The sequence below is a fragment of the Polypterus senegalus genome, chromosome 12, assembly GCF_016835505.1.
Source record: "Polypterus senegalus isolate Bchr_013 chromosome 12, ASM1683550v1, whole genome shotgun sequence".
Taxonomy (NCBI): Eukaryota; Metazoa; Chordata; class Cladistia; order Polypteriformes; family Polypteridae; genus Polypterus; species Polypterus senegalus.
In genome coordinates, this window is record NC_053165.1 from 69,629,974 (window position 1) to 69,649,529 (window position 19,556).

The following is a 19,556-nucleotide window of genomic DNA, read 5'->3' on the forward strand; positions in this document are numbered from 1 at the left end:
ATGGGCACCAATAGAGTCAAACTGTTGAACTCCTGAGCTCCGCGCTTTAACACTGTGGTTAAGATTAGTGTTTGAGAGGGCTTATATGAATCAAATAATGTCAAATATTGTTTTTTGAGTAAACTCCACATACCTACAGCTCCAGCCTGGAGGCTATGGGCTGTAAAGAATAACAAACTTATAATTTTCCGTCCTCAAAACACCGCCCTCTTCAACCCAGGGCACGCCCTCCTTTTTTGTCTCAGTTAAGCCAATGTGTCCTCAGCTACTGTTTTCTCATTGAAAAATAGCACCACAAAGTATACCGGTCGGATACAGAGACGTACCAGGAACGCTTCATCCCTCTCTGTGAGTTGAAGGAGAAGAAGACGAACAGTACATTCAAAAGGCGCACGTGAAGACGTGAGCGAGCGAGTCTGGTTAACGAAATGGGGCTCGAGTTGTACCTTGATCTACTCTCCCAACCCTGCAGATCTGTTTACATCTTCGCAAAGGCTAATTCGATACAATTCGACTTCAAGAAGGTGTCCTTAGCAGAGGGTAAGTCCGCGTCCTACGAGAGGGTAGGGTACCCCCCAACCCCTTGACCTGTCCGTGCTTTTTCCGCATGATCTTCTCATCTGCGTTCACAACCTTTTAAGTGTGCCGAGTGCGGCGCAGCTACAACTTTGGGTGTCTTGATAAGGGCAAGTCGAAGTAATTTGTATTTATCGATTGAAAATAACAAAAGCGAGCGGTATTACACGGAACTAAGATTAGCGTATACTGGGGCGTTATGATTAATCAAGGTGGGTCGGCAGACCGTGTAAGTGGTCCTTGCGCCAGTCTGAAAACTCTCGGTACACCGTTACATGTCGTCGTCTTTCGGCTGCTCCCGTTCGGGGTCGCCACAGCGGATCATCCAAAATTGTTGTCCGCATATTGATTTGGCAAAATTTTACACCGGATTTAATACCTGACGCAACCCTGCCCATTTATCCGGGCGTGGGATCGACACGAACCACCACTTGAATGCGAGAAACTGTTGGCCCAGTTTAATAAGACGGGAGGTGAACTCTCACTGGCTGCTTTGTAGTGGGCCGGTGGACGTCATGACTGACTCGTTACATTCAGATTTGTGGGTGCGCCTCACCGCGTTGATTCAACTAAGTAAATACCAAATTGTGTTTACCTGCATTTCTTTATGAAGTATAAGCATTATTTGATAAAAGTTAATCAGTTTATCACTCCCTAGTAGTGTTTTTAGCACCTCCACGCAGGTCCTGTTTATTAAACGCATATCCTCTTTGCCTTACAGTTTGTGCTTGTTGCACCTTTGACGGGGAGGTTAATAATGAGAAGCATTAACAGTGTTTGAATGAATTGAAATCATACTTGAACACTCAGTCTTTATTTTTTTTTACATTACAGTACTTAAATGTCTACAGGTACTGTAGGCTGTGTCCAATATAAGGGCAGAAAAATGCTTAAACGTTTTCTCTTTCATAGGGCTGGAGTATAGAAGGTAATTAACAAGTTGGAATTCTTGTTTGGTCTGTAAAAATATGAAAGGAGGTGCCTAGGAACTTCATTTCCTTCCAACCATGTATGCCTTTGGTGATGTGGCTTAGGGGGCCCTGAGCTCACACTTCTTCTCACCGAAGAGCAGAGTACAAGAGTAAACTGTCAGGAGTTGACAAGGCTCTGGTCTGTCCCCAATGCTGGCTTGCCTTGTAGCCTTTATTTCAAGTGCACAAAAATAACAAGGAAACAGTTGTAGTTTATCAATAAAGTGGCTTGAGATGATATTCACTAGAGAAAAGCACTTTATTAACTGAGTGTTATTTGTTTAAGCCACCAATGACCTTTAAACTGGGTTTATGTTCAGAGTTTTTATTTGCCATGTCTTCTCATTGACAGATAAGAAAGGCATAGCAGCTATAACATATCACTCGTGCATGTGGCAAAAATGACCCTATAAACCTATAAAATTGCGTAAAGCAAATGCAGAGTAAAAAATGTGTGGTTATTTTGTGCAACATACAATATGCAATTAAAAAATATTCAGCAGTCTGTAACGGACAGAAAAAGATACCACATATACTTAATTAAGAATATATATTTCCATGCATACATATTGTACTGTACTCTGTTTGGGAGAGGCTTAATATTTTTTTAAATGATTTAATATTTTCAGAACAGAGAGGCTCTGAATGAATTTAAACAGGTTTCAAGAACAGCATTACAGCTAACAGACAGAAAATGAAAACAAACCATTTCCTTCCTGAAAGATGATGGAGCAGCAGAGAGTTTTAGACTCGCGGAATGCTTCAGCGTCGGTGCCCCTGTCCACCCAAAAATTAAATACTTGGGGTCAAGCAGAGCACCCCTCTCAGTCCATGCAGGGTGGCAGTTGTCTGTTTCCATTTTCACCAGGAGGACGGTGCCTTCTGTTGAAGCCATTATGCGAGATGAGAACTTGTCGTGTACAAGTGACTCAGCCCGGACTGAGTATTTCAAAAGACCTTCCTGGTTATTATTACTTGACTGACGCTTTTATCCAAGGCGACTTACAACATCTGAGAAGTACAATTGATTACATTTCTTTTTCTTTTTTTCTCCAGTTAGAACACAGGCAGGTGAAAGGACTTTCTTATGGCCACATAGTGCTACTAGTAAGGAACCCATAGCCTCAGAATTTGAAGTCCAAACTACACCACACATTTTTTTTAATTGCCATAGTGGTCTAGTGCAGGGGTCCTCAATCACGGTCCTGGAGAGCCGCAGTGGCTTCAGGTTTTTGCTCCAACCCAGTTGCTTAATAAAAAGCACTTATTGCTAAAGTAACACTTCTGCTTCACTTTAGTGATTTTGAGCCCTTATTGCTTAATTTTGTCTTAAACAGCTATTTTAATTGCTCCTTATTATCAATAACATGCAAATGACAAGAGAGAGCAGCATTTCTCCATTTAGCTTATTTACATTTACACCTGTGTGTATTTATCTGCACTATTGGGTTTAATTAAATACTTGGAAGAAAAAAGGGAAGGACTGAGAATTACTTGTCCATTTTAGCCTTCAAATCATTTGCATGATAGAAAGGGAAAGAAAATCTAGGATATGAGAATGACCTGACATAACAGAGTTAATTTAATTTCATAGCTTGTTAGTGCTTTATTGGCAAGAATTGCTTTCTAATTAAGCAACCAGCTCAGAACAAAAACCTGCAGCCACTGCGGCTCTCCAGGACTGGGATTGAGGACCCCTGGTCTAGTGGTATCTACCTGAAGGTGGATGCTGATGGAGTCGCAGCTCTGCCCTCTCATCCTCAATAATTTTCAATTAGTCTAAGTAACTCCGCAGCTCGGAGCTCCAAGTAGGTGGAGTTGACTGCAATGGGGAGTCAGGTGGGTGGAGTTGACTGCAATGGGCACCAATAGAGTCAAACCGTAGACCTCCAGAGGTCCGCCATCTTACACTATGGTTAAGATTAGTGTTTTAGGGGGCTTATATGAATCGGCTCTGAGCCCTTTCTTATTTGCAATGGTGAGGGACAGGTTGACAGATGAGATTAGACAGAAGTCCCCGTAGACTGTGATGTTTGCTGATGACATTGTGATCTGTAACGATAATAGGGAACAGGTTGAGGAGACCCTGGAGAGGTGGAGATATGCTCTACAGAGGAGAAGAATTAACATCAGTAGGAACAAGACAGAATACATGTGTGTAAATGAGAGGGAGGTCAGTGGAATGGTGAGGATGCAGGGAGTAGAGTTGGCGAAGATGGATGAGTTTAAATACTTGAGATCAACAGTACAGAGTAGTGGGGATTGTGGAAGAGAGGTGAAGAAGAGAGTGCAGGCAGTGTCAGGGTGGAGAAGAGTGTCAGAAAACGGATATTAGCAAGAGTGAAAGGGAAGGTCTACAGGACGGTAGTGAGACCAGCTGTGTTATATGGGCTGGAGATGGTGGCACAGGAGGCAGAGCTGGAGGTGGCAGAGTTAAAGATGCTAAGATTTGCACTGGGTGTGATGAGGATGGACAGGATTAGAAATGAGGACATTAGAGGGTCAGCTCAGGTTGGACGGTTGGGGGACAAAGTCAGAGAGGCGAGATTGTGTTGGTTTGGACATGTGCTGAGGAGAGATGCTGGGTATATTGGGAGAAGGATGTTAAGGATATAGCTGCCAGGGAAGAGGAAAAGAGGAAGGCCTAAGAGAAGGTTTATGGATGTGATGAGAGAGGACATGCAGGTGATGGGTATAACAGAACAAGATGATGAGGACAGAAAGATATGGAAGAAGATGATCTTCTGTGGCGACCTCTAACGGGAGCAGCCGAAAGAAGAAGAAGATATGAATCAAATGCCAAATATTGTGAAGTAAGTTAGCTCGCCATACTTGCAGCTCCGGGCTGGAGGTTGTGGGCTGCAACAAATACCAAACTCCTCATTTTTCCGTCCTCAAAACCCCGCCCTCTTCAACCCAGGACACGCCCTCCTTGTTTTTGGTCGTAGTTAAGCGAATGTGTCATCAGCTACTGTTTTCTCATTGAGAAATAGCTCTACAAAGTATACCGGTCTGAGATCGAGACAGCCCAGCATCGTTTCATCTTTCTCTGTGTTTTGAAAGAGAAGGAGAAGATGAATAGTACATTTAAAAGGTGCACTTGATTTTAGATTCAGAATTTGAAGTGCAGACTACACCACACTGCCTAGGAATTGGCTCATTCTACCTTAATGCTCTGTAACTCACTGCTTGGGCTTTTAGGCAGTCAGACTATAAAATGTCACCTTCCATTGTGCTGAATATCACACTAAACTTTTATAATAGACACTGTGGCACATTTATATCATTGGGACTGTTGCATTGTGTGCGTAATTCTAGGTGATGATCTTTTAGTTAATGTTATGCGCTGTTATGTTGTGTCTTGCTGCTGGAGCGAGTGAGTTTTCTGTCGGTATTCAGTAAACCGCTGCCTGTGTTTCTGCCACTTTGTGAAACAGTTTGTGCAATTTCAGTATGTGAAAATGAGTGCGACTGATGAGGTGTCAGCATCTTGTCTTATCCATGCTGGTTTATAGTGCACGCCACTAGAAATTTGGCCATAAAAAATGCATCAGTATATATTACACATGACCGCTACTATGGGAGTACAGGCTGGCTTGCTTGCGTACTCCGCCTTGACAAGTTTCATATCCACAAGTTAAGTCGGAATTTACAGCCACTGTACATGAACTAGAAAATGAGAAGTTACACTACACAAGAAACTCCATCAGCCTGTCAGCAGCCGCTTGCAGGGTTTTATAATGAGAGGCGTCCTCCATAGTGGACTTCAGTAGCGTGAACTGAGAAGCTGCGACTCTGGTGAGAGGCGTCTGCTCACTTCTCTTTCTTTCATTCCTGCAGGTAATTCACTTGTGGTTGCTTTGATTCCCCTCAAGTAGCTAAGCAATCCAGTTTGCCCTGTAGGTTTTTTTAGATCAATAATTTAAAAATTTTATGCTTGATTAATAGGAAGTCAGAATGATATTTATTACTTAATTACAAACCTTTGTTTAATCCTGAGCCAACGTAATTACAGCACAATTTCTGTGTTGGATAAGGAAAGTAAATAAGTAGGGTACAGTTCATGGTAAAGTTTGCGTGTGTTTTTTTATTATTGTTGCCGCCAATTCAAAATGATTGTCAAACAGGAACTCTTCTGACCAACCTTCATAATTAAATATAATTTTATCATTATATCCGGACTTGAGCATGTCACAGTATGACAACATAACAGCTGCTAGGCCTCTAAAGCATTTTACACACTATGATGTAACTCTGCCTCACAAACAATTTGGAGAGCTAATTATTTTATCAAATATCTTTTGGATGTTTGGCACACCGGAGGTTTAACACTCAAGGAGACTTTTGTAGGACAGGATGGCAGGCTTTCCAGCTGAAACTCGTCTCGGCAGGTGCTTTTTTTCTTCTGTTCTGTTCATCCATTTCTCCATTCCATTTTTCCAAAGGCAGAAACAGTCCCTGGAGAGCAGTGCCAGTCCATCGCAGAGTGAACCTACTGACGTATGCAAGGAAGCGGTGTATCCAAAAAGGATTACCCATGTGTTCCTGGGCTTGCATGGACGCACTCACACACACATACTGTACATACGTGTATATAAAAATAACTTTACTTGAATTGAAGGAAATATGAGCATGTACAGAACAATTATTATGCAAATCTTATAATCTGCTGAAGTAAGGAGGTTGGAGGACGTAGTAAATTGTGGCTAAAGTTCAAGACGGAAGAATGCAAGTAAAGTCCAGGAAAGTAAATTGTATAACAGATGACGCAATTTTATTGTTAAATTCAGGAAGGCCCCAGTCTGAGTATAGGGGACGCCGCATGGGTTAGAGAGAGAGAGAGTTGCATTTTAGGATCTTGACACGCAAGGTGAAGTTAATGGTTGCCTGCATCCAGCTTGGGGAAATGTCAATTTGGCTCTTTTGTTAGTCCAACAGATTTATAATGCAATTGGCATATGTTGTTTGTTGGGCTTTGAGATATAAGAAGAGTTATATAATATGAGCGGTCCCATCAAATGTGACATATCCATCCATTATCCAGTCCGCTTTATCCTAACTACAGGGTCACGGGGGGTCTGCTGGAACAAATCCTAGCCAACACAGGGCGCAAGGCAGGAAACAAATCCCAGGCAGGGTGCCAGCCCACCACAGGGCACACACACACACACACCAGGGACAATTTAGAATCGCCAATGCACCTAACCTGCATGTTTTTGGACTGTGGGAGGAAACTGGAGTACCATGTACAAACCTCGGGCAGGGCGACAGCCCACCGCAGGGCACACACACCCACTAGGGAAAATTTAGGATCGCCAACGCACCTAACCTGCATATCTTTGGACTGTGGGAGGAAATCCATGCAGACACGGGGAGAACATGCAAACTCCACGCAGGGAAGCGAACCAAGGTTTCTTTACTGTGAGACAGTAGCTGTACCACCGCACCACCGTGCCGCCCTAATGTGACATATTTGTGATTTATTATGAATGACGACTAACATGGTGAATGCTTTCCAGGTGCCTTAACACCATAAGGGGCTCTGAAAGAAAAACATAACCAGTCTTGGTCCCAGTATATTTAATTTATGTTCTGTATATTTTGCATTTTGACTTCCTCGTATAGGGAAAGCATTAACAATCGGCCAAAGATTTGATGTTGAGATTTTAATGAATCTCAACGTTTTAGACCTTCCTGACTTTCTCGTACACAAAGTATAGGGCAAGTATTGGAATCCTCCAAAAAATCCCATTTATAGATTTTGGTGAATCTCAACGTACAGAGTCCAAAAATACCATTTTTTGAAGTCTGTCTGTCTGTGTGTGTGTGTGTGTGTGTGTAAACATGATAAATTGAGTTCGCTTTCACTTCGGTTAACCAAAATTTGCATACAAGTGTTAGGTACAAAACGTAGGTTTCTGTCAACTTTTGTTCTATTTCTGCTAACTGGAAGTGGTACTTTACCTTTTATTCATTCGGCTGCAGAGTCTGCTATATTCAACTTTACTTTTATAATAATTGTTCAGTATATTAATAATTTGATTTGTTGTTGGTGGTTCTTCAATGCTGTGGTGGGCTGGCGCCCTGCCCGGGGTTTGTTTCCTGCCTTGCTCCTGTGTTGGTTGTGATTGGCTCCAGCAGACCCCCGTGGCCCTGTAGGTAGGATATAGCGGGTTGGATAGTGGATGGATGAATGGTTGTTCAATGTGCATAATGTAAAAATGTAATCATTGCCTTGCAGTTTACTCCTCAAATATCCAGCCCCATATCTGAGTATACGAGAAAGTCGAGGGGAGACGGCTCCTGATTTTTTATTTTTTTTTATTTTTATTTACTTGTTTTTTACACTTCCCGAAAACAAAAAATAAATTGTAAAGCAATACATTATGGTCTCAGTAAACACCAATTGCAACAATCTATGATATTGGCACTGAGTGACTCCCTCCTTCGCTGCTGTAATACGTGTATTGTGTCAGGCAAATGGTGAGGAGTCATGGCTCCATTCTTACATTTTCTGAACTGACCACTGTCCAGAGACATGCAGGTTAGGTGCATTGGTGATCCTGAATTGTCCCGCATGTGTGCTTGTTGTGTGTGTGTGTGTGTGTGTGTGTGCGCTGTGCGCTGTGGAGGGCTGGCGCCTTGCCCGGCGGGGTTTGTTCCTGCCTTGTGCCCTGTGTTGGCTGGGATTGGCTCCAGCAGACCCCCATGACCTTATGTTAGGATATAGCAGGTTGGATAATAGATGGATGGATGGATTTAGTCCAATTCAAGATTGTAGGAAGTCAAAGCTCCTTCTGTTGAGCGTTTAACAAAAACAAGCTCTGGGAGAAATCTAAGCCATCGTAGTGCACTTTCACTTCTTCAATATTCTCACTTTTTGTTCACATAAAGAAGTTTTTTTTAATTCTGCTGTGCTCTCAGTTACCTGATGTTGATATGCAGGTTCCCAGGAGTGGGATTTGTGTACATTTACAATATAAGTATTCTAACATTAATACCTGCCTTACCTTTTTCTTTGTTATTTACTCGTTAATATTATTGGCTAATCTCATTTGTTTCTCACTTCATATAACTTGTCATCTTGTAAAGCACTTTGAGCTATTGTGTATATGAAAATGTGCTATATAAATAAATATTGTTGTTGTAATACAACTCATTTTTCTGTGTTTTTTTTTTTTTTTTTATATATATGATCTAGGTCAGCAATATGGAGAAGAATTCAGCAAGATTAATCTATTGAGAAAAGTACCTGCCATGAAAGATGGGGATTTCACCCTTGCAGAAAGGTTTTTTTATTTATTTATTTTTGTAATAATAGCGGTGTTCTGCCAGTTATTCATATCCTTTAGAGCTACTGGAGTGATATGGGACACCATATGGTGCACAAAATCGGGCAATCAATAAAATGTGTGCGATAAAGAAGACCACGAAACTAACTGAACTGCTCACACGCGGGCCATTAGGCGTTTAACTTTAGTTACATTACCCTTGTATTTCAACAGGGTAAATCGTTGAGATTATTTCAAGTTTTTTCTGTAGTTTATTCATCTTAATGTGTCAGTCAGTCAGTCAGTCATTGTCCAACCTGCTATATCCTAACACAGGGTGCAAGGCAGGAACAAACCCCAGGCAGGGTTGCCAGCCTACCACTGGGCACACACACTAGGGACAATTTAGGATCGCCAATGCATCTAACCTGCATGTCTTTGGACCGTGAGAAGAAAACCACTCGAACACGGGGGAGAACATGCAAACTCTACACAGGGAGGACCCGGGAAAAAAAACCAGGTCTCCTTACTGCGAGGCAGCAGTGCTACCCACTGCACCACCGTGCCACCCAGGCTCAATGTGTTCAACAGCTAATGGTAAAGTTAGACAGAATAGGACAAATGTAATTTTTAATGAATTATTTTTTTCTTCTCTAGAACAGACAATTTCAGAGTGTATCTTTCTTGTTTTGGAAAACAAATTTTTTTTGTATTCATCATAAAAGAAAAAGGAAGAACAAGCAACTGGGAAAAGATAGAAACATTAATACTCTTGACCTAGTGTAAAAATTGCAGTTATTTTACTGAATTATGGATGTACTTATTTCTAACCTACTTTTCTTTGAATATTCTGAATGGACGTTTAGAGTTGCCTTCTGTTGTTAGATTAGCTAAATACGTGTAGTTTACATGTCGGTTGTCCTGGTAAAACACCCTTGTTTTTCACAATAGCTGAGTGCTGAGTCACACTTGGAACTCCCTACTGCTGTACTAGGGGTTGCTTATAATTGAAAGACTCTTTAGTGTTGGTGGAGTTTCCACATCCAGCACTAGCCCAGCCCTGAAGCGGTGCCACTAGGAGCAGAAGAATGATCCTGTATGGTGAGTGCTGTGCAAAGGAGTGGGCAGGCTGTTATGCTGAATTTATATCCTCTAATGCAGGTTTGAAGTAAGACTAACCTTATCCCCTAAAAACATGCTTGTAGTTTCACCTCTCCAATTCCAATTTGTCCACTTGAATGCTTTGCAGACAGAGTGACATTTGCATTGTTTTTTTATTCTGGCATAAAAATTAAAGTCTGCATATACTCATTTACAATCTTGATACATCACTAGGAATGGTCTACACACATTTGACCCACTAAGTGACATTTGTAGGTAACATGGCTGACTTGCTGTACTGTACTTAAAACAGAAGAATGATACTAAAACATGTCTCTCTATTATAATCTTGGGAGGGAGACTAGGGAGACAAGACGTGATCTTCTCGGAAGACAATTTGATGCCCCGCGAGACAAGGCCGTGAGACAACATTTAAAACAAGTTCACGGACATCTAACCTAGCAGTTGTTGGAATTCTTTTGGCAGACACACTTCTTGTGCTCCCAGCTCTTAAAACAAAGACAAGCAGAAGATGCAGCTCGCCAGGAGCAGCAGCAACAAGCCAGCAGATGATCCAACCGCTTCTCCTTAGCGTGCGTTCAGCCGCCCTATCACAACGCGAGTGGCAGGGACACAAAGTGGCAAAAGGACAACTGCTGTACAGGCTTTTAAATGACTGACGCGCAGCACAACAAACAGAACACGCAGATCGGCAGCAGCAGAAAGCCAGCAGATGATCTGACCGCTTCTCCTTAGCGTGCGTTCAGTCCCCGCCCACCTTCAGCCGCCCCCCTTTCACAATGCGAGCAGCGTTTTATGTCCTGCGAGAAAGAGATATAACCACACCCGGGGCTGGAAATAAAGGACAAATATTGTTTTGACAAAAGTTTTAAAGTAAATGTGAAAATAAGATAATGCATATGTAACAATTCACATGAAAGTAACAATCTCTTTAAATTGTATATCCGGCAAAACAAACCCGGGGGTGGGTGAGCGAAGCCTCCTAGTATAAAGAAAATTTCTAAATTGGTTAATGGTTGAGTACTCAAAGCTGATGGAGCCCTGTTCACATCATTTCATATTTTTGCAAGGATCTGTTTTAAGCAAATCCTTGACTGCCTTGGATTTATGTGCTGATGGTTTGCTGTTTTCCTCGTTCTTCCTGTGTTTCAGGTAACCTTGAATTTGTTCTGTACACAAGCTGTTTTTCTGACTGAGAAACTGTGTGTGCCAAATAGGAAACTTTTAGAAAAGTGGCATTTTGAAATGCGTCCATGTTACAGTGGCCTTGGTCTTACTCTCATACAGTTTTTCTCCTGCCACGTATCCCTTCTCATCCTATGCCTGCACTTTGGCATTACTGTGTAGAGGTTGGCTTCACTTGTGGTGCACACTGGCTTTATTTTACATGTACTTTTAAAAAGGATAATTCCAAACCTTTTGTGTCCTTCCAAGTCCTTTTTGGCCAATCAAACTTCTACAACCAATCTGTTGTTCCCCAAATACATCCGATTTTCTTTAGGAACATCGTCCCTGCCACCCATTTGGTACCAATGCTTCCCTTTCTTCCTTTGAAATCCTAAGCCATTGATAGCGGGTTATGAAATGCTGTTTATATTCCAGTGCCTGCTGTCTTTGGTCATCATTCTTGTCTGTTACTAGGGCTGATCTGATTACTTTGGCCACAGCTACTGCACTGGTGCCTGTTGTTCTGTGTTTTTGAGATTCATTGAGTAATTCAATGTGTATTAATCATTCAAAAATTATTCAAATTGATTTCAGATACTTGATTGGTCACTCGTATCTATTTCACTTTCCCAGATTGGCTTCTGCTAAAAACACTGCATGTGTATTGTTAGTTTACATTCCCATCTAAAACTTCGGCAAGGTATGTTCTAGAAAAAAACAAGGAACCCAAATTGATAATATGGAAAGTTATTAGACCTAGCAGACACCCAATTCAGATCCATTACTATTGTGCACAGGGACTCCAGCTTCTCAATTAATGGTATCTCTGCTCCGACTCCTCTGTTTGTAATCAGACTAACGTATTTACTGTGCTGATTGGAAGCACACAACATACAACATACAAAGCAGTTCATCACTGCCATTGTGAAACATCGGGCTACTTTTTAGCACCCTAACTAGTTAAAGTTTAGCTTTAAAGCCCGTAGCTAAGCCACTGTGGCTTTTTTAAATATTATTTATTAAATAATAATTTTAAAAAAATACAAAAAAAGACTATATTTTTAGAAAAGGTTAGAAGAAAAAATAGTTGAATTAATATAAGTGAAATTGGACATTTTAAAACATTATATTTATGGGAAGGAGTAGTGGAAACTCAGTTAAGAAGTGAGGTGAGCAGCAGTGTGGGGTCATGCCAAGAAAGAGCACCACAGATGTGATGTTTGCTCCTAGGATGTTGATGGAGAAGTTTAGAGAAGGCTAGAAGGAGTTGCATTGCGTCTTTGTGGACCTGGAGAAAGCAGATGACAGGGTGACTGAGAGGAGCTGTGGCATTGTATGAGGATGTTGGGAGTGGCAAAGAAGAATGTAGGAGTGGTAGAGGGTATGTAGGAGGGAAGTGTGACCGTGGAGAGGTCTGCGGTAGGAGTGACGGAGGTGGGATTACATCAGAGATCGGCTCTGAGTCCTTTCTTATTTGCAATGCTGAAGGACAGGTTGACAGACGAGATTAGACAGGAGTCTCCATGGACTGTGATGTTTGCTGATGACATTGTAATCTGTAGCGATAGTAGGGAGCAGGTTGAGGAGACCCTGGAGAGGTGGAGATTTGCTCTGGAGAGGAGAGGAATGAAGATCAGTAGGTACAAGACCGAATACATGTGTGTGAATGAAAGGGAGGTCAGTGTAATAGTGAGGGTGCAGGGAGTAGAGCTGGCGAAGGTGGAGGAGTTTAAATACTTGGGATCAACAGTACAGAGTAATGGGGATTGTGGAAGAGAGGTGAAGAAGAGAGTGCAGGCAGGGTGGAGTGGCTGGAGAAGAGTGTCAGGAGTGATTTGTGACAGACGGGTATCAGCAACAGTGAAAGGGAAGGTCTACAGGAGGCAGTGAGACCAGCTATGTTATATAGGTTGGAGACGGTGGCACAGGAGACAGAGCTGGAGGTGGCAGAGTTAAAGATGCTAAGATTTGCATTTGGTGTGACGAGGATGGACAGGATTAGAAATGAGGACATTAGAGGGTCAGGTCAGGATGGATGGTTGGGAGACAAAGTCAGAGAGGCGAGATTGTGTTGGTTTGGACATGTGCAGAGGAGAGATGCGGAGTATATTGGGAGAATGATGCTAAGGATAGAGCTGCCAGGGAAGAGGAAAAGAGGAAGGCCTTGGAGAAGGTTTATGGATGTGCTGAGATGAAACATGAATGTGATGGGTGTAACAGAGCAAGATGCAGAGGACAGAAAGATATGGAAGAAGGTGATCCGCTGTGGCGACCCCTAATGGGAGCAGCTAAAAGAAGAAGAAGATATCATTACTGTATTTACATTTAGTAAGTCAGCACGTTTACTGACTCCAACTCCTATAACCCAAAATATGCTTCCTACTTCTCGGCCCTGTTTGTGCAGGTGCTACACAAATCTCACAACGTCTGCTTTGTAAGAGCAGAATCAAAAAACCCATGAACAAGGAGCCCATTGGCGCTAAGTAGACCAAGACAGGTTAACATGAAATTTCCAGTAGGTATGCGTATTCACTTTTGTATTTTCCAGCTATAAACCCTTGCTAGCTATTACTACTACTACTAATACATTTTATTTATGTAGTGGCATTCCCATGCTTATTGTGCTTCACCAAGTCTCAGAAAGAACAGCAGGTATATGTAACATTGGATTCAAATGTTTTCTGTATAGAACACTGAAACAGATAAATACAGGATATACAAAGGATTAAACTGAATAAAATACAATAAACATGAGTAAACTACTAAATCCAATACTAAAAGAAAAGCCTCATCAAATAACATCATTTGTGATATAACACACACACAAATTATCCTGAGCATCTGGATGGAGTGGTAAACTGATAGAAGGGGCAGAATGTCACATTAAGTTAAAGGCCTTCCAGAACACAGGAGTTTTAAAAGAATAAATGGAGTCCGCTGATCTATAATTAATTTACGGAGGTCACTCAAAAGTCTGGAAGCTATACAGCTGAACTCGGAGTGCAGGTTAGTGTGGAGCACAACAAGACTGCCAGAATCAGAGGACTAACAGAAGCAGAGTGATGGAGAAGGTCATGGATGTTGTCTGGTGCAAGGCACCAGAGGAAGAGGAACCTGGCAGTATGGGGTGACAATAATCAACATGTCTCTCAGCATTAGAAAAGGAGAGGAATGAGCGAATATGGGATATGTTACAGAGGTGAAAGTAAGAACTTTTTTTAATGTGGTTTATGCAGGCAGAATAGGAAAAGTTGGAATGTAAAAGAGTTGTGGCCATAATACAGAGCAGTCGTGGTATTGCACATCTTTAGTTATAAAGGGATTGGTTTAACACAAAAACACCCAATTAAGATCTGTAGATTTTGGCATTTCAGGGCTGGACTTGTTAGTATGGACAAGAAGTAGGAACAGCACTTCTCTCACTCTAACTAAGATTGTTTGTTTTGCCCCCCTCGCTGCAGCATTGCAATTCTCTTGTATTTGTGTCGAAAATACCAGACTCCAGATCACTGGTACCCTGAAGATCCCTTAAAACGAGCAAGAGTGGATGAATATCTGTCCTGGCAGCATTCAGCAATGCGGGCACATGCAGCCAAGATATTCTGGTTCAGGGTATGTAAATGGAGTCACTCGAGTCAAGTGCTCTTAGTGGCTGTTTTTGTTTTTTAATACACAATATGTTGTACAAAAGTTCACCTTTTTAAAATAATGACATATTTTTGATACTTTGAAAACTGAACAAATCATTATTGAATTTCTTTTCAAAACCTTTTCTCCTGACACAGCTGATGATTCCTTTTATAACTGGTGAAGATGTCCCCACAGCCAAGATGGATTCAGCAATGGAAGACTTGAACAACACCCTGCAGTTGTTTGAAGACAAATTCCTTCAGGACAATCCTTTCATTGTGGGTGACGAAATCTCCCTGGCAGATGTTGTGGCAATTGTGGAAATAATGCAGGTATGTGAACACTTGTGAGAATGAAGTCATGATTGATTATTTAAGCAACTACAAAAATGTTGTGTTTTATCATTGAAATTGGTGGCATATATTGAAACTCTAAAACTCAATCTATTAACCACAGTTATGTATTTTTAAAAGAACAAAGTCAGTCAGTCACTTCCCAACCCGCTATATCCAATTTCAGAGCTTTACATTTAATACAAAGGGAAAAAGAAGACAGGCAAAACTCTGAACACGTTCATCAATCAAAGTGACGTTCTGTTTCCAAAGTCGGGACTTTTTCGTACCCTGTCAGTTTCCAGAATGGCAACACCTTCCTGCTGTCCTGTAGCCTCTCTGGCAGAGCTCCCTATGGTGGCCACGGGTTTTCTTTCACCTCTGAGGCTCCATATAGAATCTCGGGAGCAAAGCAGGACTGTAATGGTCAGACTGTTACCCTGCATGACTCTCATCTAGGGCGTTGAGATGAATTACTCTGGACTGTTTAGCTCTTGCATAGGAAGCTTGTGTGGCCATCAGCAGCCTCTAAGCCACATTACCATTCCAGAGGGTTATCAGAATCAAAATAGACAGTATTGGTACCACCAACCACTTCTTATTTGTATCTTATTTCTCTTCTGTCTGCCAAGACCTGGCCAGGCCAACATTTTTTCGCAGTGCCTCCATAACACTAGCAGTTTGGCTGTCTTATTAATAACTGGCTTTAAACTTACGTTATATTTAGCTTGAATTCTTGTCTTGCAGATAGTTTAAAGTTACCAAAGTGTCCAAAGCTCTATAATATCAAGGTCTGTTTTAAAACATGTTGTTCACGAGGGCACTCTCATTTGATAGCTTTTTTCAAAACCTCAGTGATATTCTGACAGAATTCACTTATTTCAGTTAGAAGTGAAGCCTACTAAGGAGCTGTCTCACGTGATTTGTAAGTTTAGATAAAAGCAAGAGTAAAATCCGTGTCACTTTATAATAAGTGTGGTTGAAGGGCACGTTAGGCTCTTTTTGAATGTTTTATTGGCTTCAATCAGGCTCTGGATCGTAAGGACAAAAATACTTTCCACTATAACCAGACCTTTGTAATGAGATGATTGCTTTGGGTCTGTCGTGTAGTACGACCACCAGTATGATTTTCCTAAGAGTTTTGAAAAAGGTGCCATAATATACTGCACAGCACAACAAGCTAGGTTTGTGGTGTTATTTTTGTACTGGTTTCACATTGTGACAGTTTATCCCATAATTCTTTGCGTATTAAAGTGTTCCAGAATTTGATCAGATAACCAATAAAGCAGACAGAAAAATGTTTTGTATGCTGCAAAAGGCAATATGAGAAAGCAAAGCAAAGACGTAGGCTGTTAATACAGAGGACACTAATTCACTGAATATGACGTTTTGGATCTTCTGTGCAAAACTGTGCCTATTAATGAAAACTATTTGCAGATGTAGATCAGGGGGGCTACAGTAGACCACACCAAAGGCAATCTTAACAATTGAGATTAGGTGGGTCTGTTTGTTATATGAAGAAAATAAACACAGGATTAAAGTAATCCTCCATCTACTTGCCAGCGGTCTTTGTCTTGCATTGTATGGAACAAAAGATTAGTTTGTGAATGGTGTGCATCCTCTCTTAACATCCATTGTGTGGTACAGTTTTAGTCTAAACGACAGCCAATGCAGTCACTACTGGCTATTTGCCATAGTAAAGGCCAGATCCTTAAAAGAACAAATCTCTCTATTATAACAAAAAAAAAACTTGAGACGAGACTAGACTTTTTCCTGGGGATAACATGTGATCTTTTGAAGAGAGATCTTTCAGAGACAGAGAGACACTTTCACTTCCCGTGAGACGGACAAGTCACATCATACTAACAACCCTCGGACGCAAGTCCCTGTGATACACAGGCAGAGCAGGTTAGAGATAATGGAAGCAGGAAAATTTGAAAGTCTCCAAAAAATGAGAGTAAAGATCACATTAACGTAAACAAACTGAAACTATTACTGGGGGAAATAACAGAACAGTGAAAGGAGATTGAATATTCTGCTGCTGTACATGTTTTTAATTGTTCGAAACTCCGCACGAAATGCAGATCACGTGGCACGGCAGCAGCAGCAAGCCAGCAGCTTATCGATCAAAGTGGAGGTGAACAAAACACGTTACTTGTTTCCCAGTGTATCACCGTTTAAGAGGGGTTTTGGAGGAGCAGCTGCGTCTCTTTGGGGTGCGCTCAGCTCCCCTCTTTGCAACGGTGCCTACCGCTGGCGGGTTGGAGAGGTAGGCAAGCGAATTGTAGAACACACGTGAGGGTATAGCAGCAGCACTCCAGCAGCTGCTCGAGCAAAGAGGAGTTAAAAATAAAATGTATTTGTTTCCCATTGTATCACCATTTAAGAGGGGTTTCGGAGAAGCGGCCGCTGGCAGGGAGAAAAAGGGGTTAGCAAGCGAAGCGAGCAGGGGGTAAAGCCCCCTAGTGTGTTTTTAAAAACTGGAACCGACATTCACTTGCTGAGTGAAGCTTGAATATCCAAAATAACAGTTGGTGGCCCCTCACAACATTACCTGTGCAGACGCATCAACAATTTCTTGAAAGTGATAGCAAATTAACAATTTTTTATGGATTGATGGTACTGTATATAGCATCTCTAAGCGCCCATTAACAGATACATATATATGGCCCTGGACATAATAATCGTGGGGCAGTACAGAGTGTACTGTATATTTAACATACTTGGCATTCAATTTGCACATTAAATAAACATTGAAAACATACCCAAGAGCCCTTATATAGACATTAGGCATTTGTTTATGGAGATTACAATGGTACTTTGTGTTTAGCGAATAGTTTAGTGGATTGCTTCACTAACATGATTTTAAAAGCCCACAAAGAGTACAAATGAACTGGTGAGTTTGACTTAGAAACATTAAAAAAACATTAAAAAGGCCTAGAGGCGGCTGGGTGGTTATGTGGAAAATAAACGTCATGCCCATAACAGTGCCCTAAGATATTTTTATAGCACCTTATTAAAGGGTTTGAATAAGTACCAATCGGCTAGAAATTGTTAAATAATAGTTAATTTATCACAATAACACAGGAGAAAATAACTGCAGTTAAACATGAAATAATACCATTCTGATTTTTATACTGTACTGTTTATTACTGATTGTGTATTTTTTTATTTTTTAAAAATGGTAAATTGTACTGTGCAAATCTCGGATTAGAAATAAAATTACAGTTTCTGATCTGTATATTCCTTCAAGTAATAGGCTTGATGGAAAGTTCACTGGTGTACGTTGTGACTTTTTATCTTTTCAGAGGATATTAGAAAAACAAAAGGTTATACATGAATCGACTCTGAGGAGTTGGTTGGAATTACTTTTCTATGTATCTAGTTTTCTAGCAGGTACTGTAGGTTTTTGAATTCTTAAACATTTCATTTCATTGTTGCCACTTTTGATATACTGTCTTGTTTGTTAATTTTGTATTTATTTATTTTTTTAATCTATCTAGCCACTTGGCTCTTGTCTGGATGTCTTTGAAGGCAGGCCAAAGCTAGCTGCGTGGCGGGACAGAGTCAAAGACAAGATTGGCCCCAAACTGTTTGACGAGGCCCACAAAGACATCCTGAATGCCAAAAATCTTCCACAGACTTTTGAAAAGAATCACATGCTGGATTTTCTGAAGCCCAAGATTTACAAGCTTTTCAGTTGAGATCTTGGTTGTGCTTTTTTTTGATTTTTGAGAAGTAAAATGTTCATTATCCTTTGTGATAGAGAGAGTTCTCAACTAAGTGTGTATTTTGACTGTTAATTCAGAAATAAGTGCCTTTTGGGAAAAATAAATGCTACATTGAATAGCATACATACCTCTAAGTATAAACATTTTTTATATTTTACTTGTGTAAATGAAAATTATATTTACGTACAACTACTTGTTATATTGTTATAGAGATTATAAGTTAAATGCATAAATCTAAAATAACATGCATGTACAGTAATTAAAGATGTTCTAAGATACTGTATGCAGGTTTTATAACTACAGCGTGCCATTAAGCCTGGGATTTGAGACTTTTTGGTGAAGAAATTAAGACTTGGGTTATATGGGTGTCAACAGCAGTGGCATAGTACTGCCTGTTGAGGTTTAAGCAGTTTATTTGTAATGGCATGAGTGATGATTAGAGCTTCAATTTTTCATTCTAACTATTCAATCCTTCCCTTTGCTGTTTACAACTTTATTTCAGATATAAAACAATATGAGTAATAAACACCCTGTAGTTCACAAATATTAAAATGTTGTACTTTTGCCGTCTTGTAACTGAACTTCTAAAACTTACCTCTGATTGTTTATAAGGCATTCTAATTTACCTCTGGACATCCAAATATTCAGTAAAGTAAGGAGAATATTTTTGTAAGTCTTTGTTACTGAATTCAAAATCTCAATTTATGATAGGTGGTCACAATGGAGATACAGTGTCGTTGCAGGGCCCAGTACATG

At 40.8% G+C, this 19,556-nt stretch overlaps 1 protein-coding gene across 1 annotated transcript; it reads left to right on the forward strand.

Annotated features, from left to right (window-relative positions):
• Positions 1 to 50: 50 nt before the first annotated feature.
• LOC120540932 (glutathione S-transferase theta-3-like) lies at positions 51 to 19,352 on the forward strand. Its single transcript, XM_039772119.1, has 5 exons — positions 51 to 540; positions 8,749 to 8,836; positions 14,569 to 14,719; positions 14,893 to 15,069; positions 18,573 to 19,352. The coding sequence occupies exons 1-5, from the start codon at positions 429 to 431 to the stop codon at positions 18,771 to 18,773; spliced, it is 729 nt and encodes a 242-aa protein (XP_039628053.1). The 5' UTR covers positions 51 to 428; the 3' UTR covers positions 18,774 to 19,352.
• The last annotated feature ends 204 nt before the right edge of the window (positions 19,353 to 19,556 follow it).